The sequence below is a fragment of the Squalius cephalus genome, assembly GCF_949319135.1.
Source record: "Squalius cephalus genome assembly, chromosome: 18".
Lineage (NCBI taxonomy): Eukaryota > Metazoa > Chordata > Actinopteri > Cypriniformes > Leuciscidae > Squalius > Squalius cephalus.
The window spans coordinates 30,400,877-30,411,077 of NC_137139.1; the positions used below are offsets into that span (position 1 = coordinate 30,400,877).

General features: G+C 38.3%; 1 protein-coding gene across 1 annotated transcript; it reads right to left on the bottom strand.

Moving 5' to 3' along the window:
• Window positions 1–1,715: 1,715 nt before the first annotated feature.
• On the bottom strand, window positions 1,716–8,673 carry LOC307146288 (protein-glutamine gamma-glutamyltransferase K-like; the record flags this gene model as incomplete). Its single annotated transcript, XM_079850186.1, has 13 exons — window positions 1,716–1,994; window positions 2,112–2,248; window positions 2,394–2,554; window positions 3,452–3,736; window positions 4,159–4,312; window positions 4,621–4,807; window positions 4,919–5,057; window positions 5,168–5,345; window positions 5,480–5,587; window positions 5,666–5,784; window positions 5,918–6,169; window positions 8,132–8,323; window positions 8,472–8,673. The coding sequence occupies 13 exons, from the start codon at window positions 8,671–8,673 to the stop codon at window positions 1,841–1,843; spliced, it is 2,268 nt and encodes a 755-aa protein (XP_079706312.1). The 3' UTR covers window positions 1,716–1,840.
• Window positions 8,674–10,201: the final 1,528 nt, after the last annotated feature.

Here is a 10,201-nt window from a genome sequence, read left to right on the forward strand (position 1 = left end):
ATCACGCACATTGTAATTGGCATTCCACAGTCCTTGGTCTCCTTAATGAGGAACAAGTAATGATGATGGAATGTGCAGCAAACACCTTCAGTGAATGATTCAGACATGTGGAAAAACTGCTCATGACTTACATGGTGAATACAATTATCACTAACACAACAATTCTTTAACTGGAGGCACTAAATCACCACATTTTATGAATAATTGCACTGTAGTTAACATAGCATTTTAAATTTTGATTCGTAACTTTAACTGTAATTGTATGTTATTATGTAAAGATATTATAGCAATTAAAGAGGCTACTAAACGAGATCTGAAGGCATTGGTTGCTAAAGTTTTTGATAAATAAATAAATAAGCGTCTGCAAGAGCCATTAACTGTAGTTTGTTGGACACTAGGTGGAGTGTGGGTTTAATAGGAATGGGTAGCCAGAGAGCAAGTGAAGTCAGGTGTAAGTAATGAGGGAATATTGAGCATGCCAGTATCGAATGACGACATGCAAACTTGTGGATTACAATGTGTTAGAGCATCGAAAGTGTGACAAATAAAGCTGATACATGAAGTGGCCTACAGTAGGCTACTGGACTGGAAGCATTTTGTTTGGATCTTAACCTCACTTAATTAATCACACTCCCCATTTGATCACATGACTTTCCCATTACATGGCTTCTACAACCACTAAGTGACAAGAAGGTCGCTAAGTTGTCTATTTATTATATGATTAAGTAAATGTATCAATTGTTTTGAAGTCTTCTTAATGATTAAATAGGCTATCCTAAATACAGATTCTTACTAAAATAACTTATTTTTTTATTTCAATTCTGTAATCAGAGCTATACATTTAAATTAAAATCAATTACATTAAAATGTGTTTTTGTTTGTCATACTCTTTATGTAGTCTACACGTCTAAAAACAAGCTGAGAATGTTTCTGAATTACTTTATTACAGTGTAAGTAAATACTGACAACTTTGACAATACTATTACACTGCCTTTATAGCTCGACCTGTCACTCACTGACCGCCCATGTGCACTCTCACAAATACTCTTTATAATCAATGAATTAATGTAATCATAGTTTCAAACTCACAGCATCTTGAATCTGAATTTCACGATTCAGTTATAACAAACCCCGTTCTTCTTACACATTTATTCAAATGAAAATGAACTAGTTCATGCTTGTGATAAAGTTCATTCTTGGAACTTCTGCAACCTTGTATGTTTTCATGTGTATTTTGTTTCTTCCATTGTCTATCTTGTCTATGTTTATTTATTGTCTATGCATAATAAAAGCGGTAAAAAAGTCATAGTAAAAAAGTATTTTTTTCCTGAGAAAATAACCCAGTATTATGAGATATAAACTCGCAACTTTTGTTGTGAGTTGTGAGATGTAAACGGAAACAAGCTTCCATAGGTTTGTGTTGTTTTAGAGTTTATTCTCCATGCATTGTAAAGAAAAACATATTATAGTCAAGCATTATAGAAGTATAATGGTTTTTCAAGCATTATTACAGTAAAACACTTTCCATCACACATACATCATAACTAAACTGTATTACACTGATTATAAATGAATTAAATATAAATGCAACACAAATGTTTTATAAAATATGAAGTTACACATAGGCTACATATTAATAATCTGGCTTGAGATCAATTAAATGAGGAAAATGTAATAAATATACCATAAACCATAAATAAACTTTAGGTCCCGCACTTTAAAGTACTTTAAAGGAATATGAGATACAAAATGCTATATTATACATAAACAGCCTCTAACCATAAGCCTTATGATCCCATAGTTACATGCACTCTAGCAAGTTTACACAAACCATCTCTGTTTAACCGTCAGTCATTTCACTAACAACAACGTTGGTGAATCCATGAACCTGAGTGAGCTGAGGACAATCGAGAGATGCCAGAAGTTTATGTGGCCCGTGACACTTGGGAATAAATGTCTCCGTCAGGTTCACTGTGGCGTGGCTTGCAATGTCACTGAGTGACAGAGAGAGAAAATTATTATGTACATATTTCATTTGTATTCATTTTACATTGTGCTCATCAGTCAACTGTAATTTATATCAAGCAGTGCAAATTAATATTGCGTCTTACCCATAGTTAATTGTTCTGATACACTGCAATCCCAGTCCTTCAAAATGGAAAACTACATTCTTCAGCACACAGGGCAGTGGGTTCTGGAATTTGATTTTGAATGTCATCTCTTTGCCCACTAACCCACCACAGACGGGCTGAAAAAGAAAGGTTTACAGAAGATAATCAGGCAAATTATGGTGAAAAAAAAAAGTAAGAACTGGGTTGCAAAAACTCTAGCTCGAACACATACACTGGCAGATGATATTTCTATATAAAGAGTTCATAAATAAGAAAACTCACAATGATAATGAGATCTGGTGTGCGCAGTCTGAAGTTGAACTGGGTGGCCAGTATCTGTGTCGTCTCTGAGACCCGTCCAGCGAGTGTAAGCATCAACGCCGCTTGATCAACCAGGTGGTCCTTATAGTCCTCATACCGCAAGGTCCACTCCAGAATCTGGACTACAGATAAAAGAACCCAAGAGAAACAGTGAGTGAATACAAATGCTTTCATAACAAATTTTCATTTGAAATGAATGATCATCCTCATCGTTATGCTTTTCTTCACAGCTGATATACTGTATGTGAAGTCTAAGATGAAATTGGTCCTATAGGACTCGGTTAACATGGTTTGTGGCAAATTAATACACAACTAGAAAAGGTAAGTATGTCAAGACAAGCGTTGATGTCGGCTTTACAAAGTATTTCCTGAAAGTTTATAAAGGGTCTAAATTTGCATTTTAAAGGTGCACTGTGTAATTTTTAGCAGCATCTAGTGGTGAGGTTGCGAATTGCACCCAACAGAAGTTACGGTGGCCGACAGGAAGTGATGTCGTCGTCTGAGACAGCAGAGAGTCTCCATAAGCAATGAGGTTTCTTTACAAAGATAAATTAAGAAATTAGCTTTACTTAATTATTCAGTAAAACGATATGCTATTGCGAATATTATTGTTACTTGTTCATCATTGTGTCAGTGTTTTATTCGCTGACTTTAGTTATCTTCTTTGCACGAAGAACAACATAGTGACGAAACGCGTTTGTCCGTTCAGGGCCACTGTAGAAACATGTCGCCGCATTTCAATGTAAGAGAAGTGTATGTAGATAGAAATGGCTCTCTAAGGTAATAAAAACATAACGATTCACTGAAAACATAGTTATGTATATGATATTGCATTTCTGTCTACAGATCCTCCTAAATATTACACAATGCACCTTTAAGTCAGAACAGCCTGAAGGATTGTGGCCAGTTTGGAACACGTCTGTCATCAAAACTAATTCTTCAAGTACAATAATTCAGTACACTATCTGATCTATTTTAGACTATCTTTCAAAGTATTTCAACCTTCTATCATATCTCACCCTCATAAGAGTTGAGCTCAATGAGTGTCTGGTTCTTTTTCACCAAGGCCCTGCCGGCTCCGGTGTAGTGCATGGCTGCCACCTGGCTGTAAAGAGTGAGGCTACGAGGATACATGCAATTGTTCTTCAGAATGATGGAAAGCACAGCATCCTGACCAACACATGGTCCATCGCCCTGCATGTTGACCTCAATGATCACATCCTCACTGTAAGACAATGAGTAAATGGACCGTTTTGAGCCATGGCGACAGGCTGTTTCTTCAGCAATTCGTGCCCCATCCGAACCTGATGAATACATCAAATAATAAACGATTAACTGTAATATGAATATTAAAACGTCTTTATATCCATTAATCACTGCAATCACATCACAGAGACAGGACAAACCTGTTAGAAAACTAGCAAACTGAAATGTTCTTTGTTTAAAGAGGTCTATAATAATATGATGAAATGCTTGTTTTTATATAATAATATACTTAATTTTATATTTTATCAGAATACATGGCTACGTTTGAATGGCAGTCAATGGAGAAAGATGCTTTTCCCCACAGCATGGTGTAGTTAGCTCTGCATGCTAACCAGCCAAACCTAATACAGAAACCAAGACATTTGGCTTTAGTGACTAGTGTCATTAAGATCCTTTATACAAGAGCTGCGCCAGCTACAGCATGCATGTGTTTCTGTGATGTACATGTGTAGGTTTTCACCTTCTGGGTGTTTGTAGAGGTGTGTGATATCTACACATTTGTCTGAGCCGACAGCTTTGGTGCTGATGCAGTGACCCACTGCGCTCTTGTCAACCCGAATCACAGCGAAGTTTTCATTAGCTTTACGCTGCCAGTAGACTTTATCGCTGTTCACCTACAACACAGAGACAAACATTCAGTCCACCAGGTTTGTGCATCTGTCCATTCCACTTCAGTTCCTAGATGCAGAATTGTAATTTGAATCTAAGGGTATAGAATTATTAATTTTATTTAATACATTTCATTTTTCAATTATTAACCAAAATCGTGTTATCATCATACACACAGAATATGACATTTCCTGAAACATTACATGACATTTATACTTAGAATTTAAAAGAAATTTGTACTTGTATGTTTACATGTGGAAATATTACATGCAACATCAAACCCTGGATGATGGAAGGTAAAGCATTAACATACTCCAGCGAAAAGGAAGGATGCATCATGCTGAACCTGTCCACTGCGGATCGCAGCAACAGATGTTGGGCCGCAGCGGAAGAAGCCCTGGCTGGTCATTTGAGGAGTGGAATCAACCACCTGCCAACCTCCAAAACCAGATGGCATGTCGGGACGAGCCATCCAGGCCTCATTCCACACGTGGAAGTTCCTACATAGAGAGAATAGAATAGAATCAACCAAGAAGGGTATAGAAATTGAAATTAATATGGATGTAGTGTACTCAAAGAAACAGGAATGTTTTTACGCCATGTGATCTTACCAGACCGAATAACGGTTTAGATGTTCAATTGGCTCAAATTTCTCATCTAAATAAACATCAGTTGTCAATGAAACATCAGTGTCATGAGCAGAATTGAAGTTTGAGACCGGACGAGTGGGAATTCCCAAACATCTCAACACTGAGGATGGAGAGATTGAGAGAAGAATTAATCCAATACACATAACTTCATCAATTCTCCCAGTCGCGTTATTGCTCGCTTTTTTCCATCCAATATGTTTGACATCTTACTTGTGTTGGTGACTCCAGCAAAGACCCAACACTGTCCATATTTGACAGGTTTTCCTCCACTTTTGTGGTATTGTTTCAGGATGGCACTGCTTCCGCACCAGGATGAAGGGGAAATTCCGTCTGTGTTGGTATTTGACCAACTACCCATCATCACACCACTGTTGTCATTGCCATTAATCTGTCACATTGATAAAATATCAATGTTATATATATTGTCATCTGCTCTTTTACCTAAAGATTGTTGTTCTCATTGTCTAATCAGGTTGTTACCCAGACCCAAAAAAATAGTTTGAAAATGTCTGGAAAACTCACTATTGCAGATGCTACTCTGGCCACGTTAACAGGGTCGCCCCATCCTGAACAAAGACCTCCACTGTTCTCCAACACAAAGAAACACGCACCCAAGACTCCTTCATCAAACTAAGAATAATAAGAAATGTAATTAAGACATGTTTGCATGTACTTTTATATGAATATGAATGAACGTTTGGCTCTTACTTGACCAAAGTTCCATGTCCTGCAGCCAATCTGCTGTTTAGTCCCATAGTAGATTCTGCCCATGTCGTTCAGCACATACTCGACTCTCTCCGCCTCTTCATGCAGGTACACACCGTCATCTGATAAAGAGAAATTATTCTATATTTAACAGCGCTTTCTAGTTCTTCCTCATTTTTTGCTCAGCATCAGGCTTCAGATGTGATTTAAAAGCCCACTAAAATAAAAAGAGACTGCAATATCATGTGCACATACCTTTACACCAGGGGTTGAACAGCATGTAAATGTCATTTTCAGGAGTGTCTTGTGAAGTGGCCTTTCCTCCTGGGCTGTTGGTTATGACAGTGAGCTTGTATCGTCCAATAGAAGATGTTGACTGAGAGTAAACACTCAGTTTGATTCGGTTTTGCATTTGTTCAACAATCTTGGCTTCCCAGCAGTCTTCCTTGAATTCCTTCACTAATGGAACCATCATGAGTGTCTCGTTCCATGTTGATGAGATGTTACCTATAAAACATACGACACAAGAAGAGGAAATTATGGTGTGGATTTATCCATATAAATGGATTGGAGAGAACTGTACAGAGGGTAAGATGTTTTTCCAGCCAATGAAGCACAAGATGCTTTGGATCATCTCAACTCATACTGGAGAACATGATCAACAGGACATTCTTAAATTGTCGAAAATGTTCATTGTTTCAATGTAACTGTTAAAGGGGGGGTGAAATGCTATTTCATGCATACTGAGTTTTTTACACTGTTAAAGAGTTGGATTCCCATGCTAAACATGGACAAAGTTTCAAAAATTAAATTGTACGTTTGAAGGAGTATTTCTGTGCCAAAAATTGTTCTTCCGGTTTGTCACAAGTTTCGGAAAGTTTTTTTCGAGTATGGGCCTGCGTGACGTCAGCTGGGGCGGAATTTCCTTATATGGGTCCTAAGGGCTCTTCTGCCGGAAAGCAGCGGGCGCGGGCGCGCGCGCACTCGTAGACCAGAGCAAGAGAGCGAAAGCAGTTCGCCCATCAAAGCGCTCTGCTCGGCTTTTGGAAGTCAATGTCACCAAAGAAGTGGGTTTTTGGTTGCCAGGGCAAGACAACCCTGCACAGATTCCCAAAGAACCCAGCGTTAAGGGACCAGTGGATGTAGTTTGTTTTTCCAGAGTTGTGCAAGACTGTTTGTTCCCTGCATTTCGACGATGATTGTTTTATAAACAAAGCCCAGATCGACGGATTTGCAGATCGTCTAATGCTTAAGGATCGAGCAGTCACAATGATAAAGGTTCGCGGTCGCAGGCGGTGAGTAAAACTGCTTCAAATGTCTCTGTGTGTTGTTAGCAATCGGCGCGTTAGCACACAGCTTTAGCTTCGCTCACACGGCCCGCCCCCAGCCGCTCGTTTTTTTCCGGAAAGACTCGTTACAGCCTATCTTTCTTTTATAAATATAATAAAACTAAAGACTTTTTGGAGATATGAAGGATGCAATACTACTCTATAGGTACTCAAGATTAACAGGAGATTGAGTGAAAATGAGCATTTCACCCCCCCCCTTTAATCTGATACACATAATTTCTCAGTGGTCTCAGACATTTTGGACTTGTTTTGCCTTCTAAATGTAATATCCAGATTTGTCATGACAACTCTCAGAGAGATTGGCATGGTAATGGATACGGCAATGTTAATGTATTTGGTCATGGTATTGGCATGGTAATGGATACGGCAATGTTAATGTATTTGGTCATGGTGGAGTAGATCTGCTACACTGCTGCTACCGAAACTTGCTACTGCCAATACATTCAGATCTATACAGGTGGAGCTGGGGAAGGTGTAGGGTTTCTGAAAGCGCGCTGCAGACTGCTAACAGCAAACACTACCCAGCTAGCAACAGCCGTCATTTCACCGTCTAGGTTAACTATAGACCCGATATAGTCCGGCTATGAGTAACCCACTTCTAGCCATTAACCTTGAATTTGGTTACATGTCGTTTTTGCCAAAATAACTTGCGAGATGTAAGCATCGTGTAAGCAAAGTAAACGGTGATTACAAGGTGTTTGGTTTTATTTCTTCACTCATTTCATTTCTTTGTTATCTAATTGATGACTAGTCTATTCTTGGTCTATGGTTTATACGTCTATTAAATCTTCACTGACAGCCCAAATTTTCCTTGTTTTAGCCTAGACTTCTGGGCTGTGTTTGGACGGCTATTAGACATCTTTTAAACGCAAAATTGCTTGCTGGGTACCGAATTTGAATGTTGAGCCACAGCTCATTGCCCGCTGTTACAACAGCAACCAATCAGTTGCGCTTTGGATAATGATGTGATCGCGGCCAAATTGAGTTAAGGACCTATCAGCCTGCGCCATCTACAATTTCATGACAGAACTTGGTTTTTATTCATTTTCTTTAGGGTGTCAGAAGGGTGTTCATCTGGCTGGGTATTCTGACAGCATCAACCAAAAATGCCTTAACTGACATAGTCTCAGCTCCAGGTGAAGTTGTTCACAGTTTGGATTAAAGGGACGGGACAGCTCAATCCACATCTCAAAACATTGTCCTCTACGGATGATGAGGTGATCGCTAAGATAACAATCCGTGTGATGCTCTCGTCGATTTTGTCCTGTCCTGGATTTGATGAGGTCAACAGAACACACATGCAATGGCAGATCTGAGAAATAGAAAACAGTTAATGAATAGAGTAGGGCAGTCAGTTCATTAGAATTTTGAATCAAATTCATCCTGCATACAATTGGCTGATGTAGAAGTTATGCTTAAGCACATCTTAAATCATGCATTACATCCCAAAGACTTCTTACCATTCACCACATGCTCCACATGTGTCCTAGAGTCTGTGCAATAATTTGTAGTTCCGGTCTTGACATGCTCCTTGTCATAAGATTTTTGACATGATTTGAAGTGATTGCAACAGCAATGCTCACAAACGGACACGCTGTCCTCCTCTGTACACTTTTCTGACTCCAGTATAATGGATTTGAATGACCTTTTACAAGAATGCATGATTAGATCATCATCAGTGGTTGTTAAAAAACAGAACTCACATAATGAACCATTTGAAAGAAGGTTGTTGAGGTTTGAAGCCTTCATGGCTTTCTCAACTTCTTTAACTCTCAAACGGATTTTAGCAACAAAACACTAATAAGGATCCACATCCTTTTTTTTTTTGTTAATCCTGCCAGGATATATTTTTTTGCCTTTATAACTTTATCATTCAGTGACTTTTACATATACAGATACAGATTACCTCTTCACATAATCAGAGAACAAATATAAACAGTCTGCTAAAGACGTTCCTGGACTTCACTTGACCAAATTTTTAGCAATATGGAAATAAAATCAGATCACAAGAGCATAAAACAATATTTAAGTTCATTACTTACATTGTTGTAGTTCTAAATGTGTTTCAAGAGTGTGCTATCTGAGTGTGTGTCTCTTCTTTTGTGCAACTATTTCTCTCCAGATCAGCCCAGTATATATTCAAACCTCTATCTCCACCCCATCCACAGCTCAGAGCTGAAGAGTGTGAAGAATGATGAGAGAGAGTTTAGTGCTTAGGATGAGTCTCACAAGTTAATTGTAACAGCTTATTTCAATACTGCATCAGCGCAAATTTTCATTGCCAAACCATCAAGGTATTAAAGATGGAATGTGTTGTAAATGGCTCCAGTGAACAGTTTAAGCCTCTGGAAAAAGAAAAAGACATTCATCAACATGGCCAACAGAATGTCTCATTGACACACAGTAATTCCTCACTTAACTACAGACACACCAAATTCCACATTGTTTGCCTATATCAATAATTACAAACATCTCAAATTTGCTATGCCACTGTTAGCATGTACAGAAAAACAACATTTTTTTTTTGTATATAATGTATATAATGTAATATATGGCCAAATATGTGGAAAATCCACTTAAACAAGCTCATGACCAAAAATTGGAAATAACATCACAACATTTTTTCCATCAAGCTGTGCATCAGTTTCTGGTCAAGATCTTGTATAGTTAATGCAAGAGTCCAGCACTCTGTAAAGTCTCCTCAAGCACATCCTAAAGACTTTCAATGAATTTAAGCTCTGGACTCAGAGTCGTCAGTTCATGTGTGAAAATGATTCTTCATTCTCCCTCTCAACCATTCTTTCACAGTTTGATCCTGATGAATCTTTACATTGTCATCCTGGAATATGGCCATGATGTGTTTTTCTACATGATTGTTTAAGATATGAAAAGCTACACACTCCAACAATTAGGGTTAGAAGAACTGTTCCCAAACATATAACATGATAGAAAATTTTATTGTTTATATGTCTATGTGGTGTTTGTAATATGCTTTAAGACAAACCATGTGTAAATTCATGTCAACACCATTGCTGAGTATTTTCTCCTTAAAACTGCAGTGAACCAAAGACAGTCTCAAAAACACAGTTTGAAATCGCTGGTGTTTCTGACGTCACAAACTACCTTGTAACCAATCAGGTCAACGTGTGATCGTCAACGAGTGGATCTCTGAGCTGCTGTGAGTGAGTGG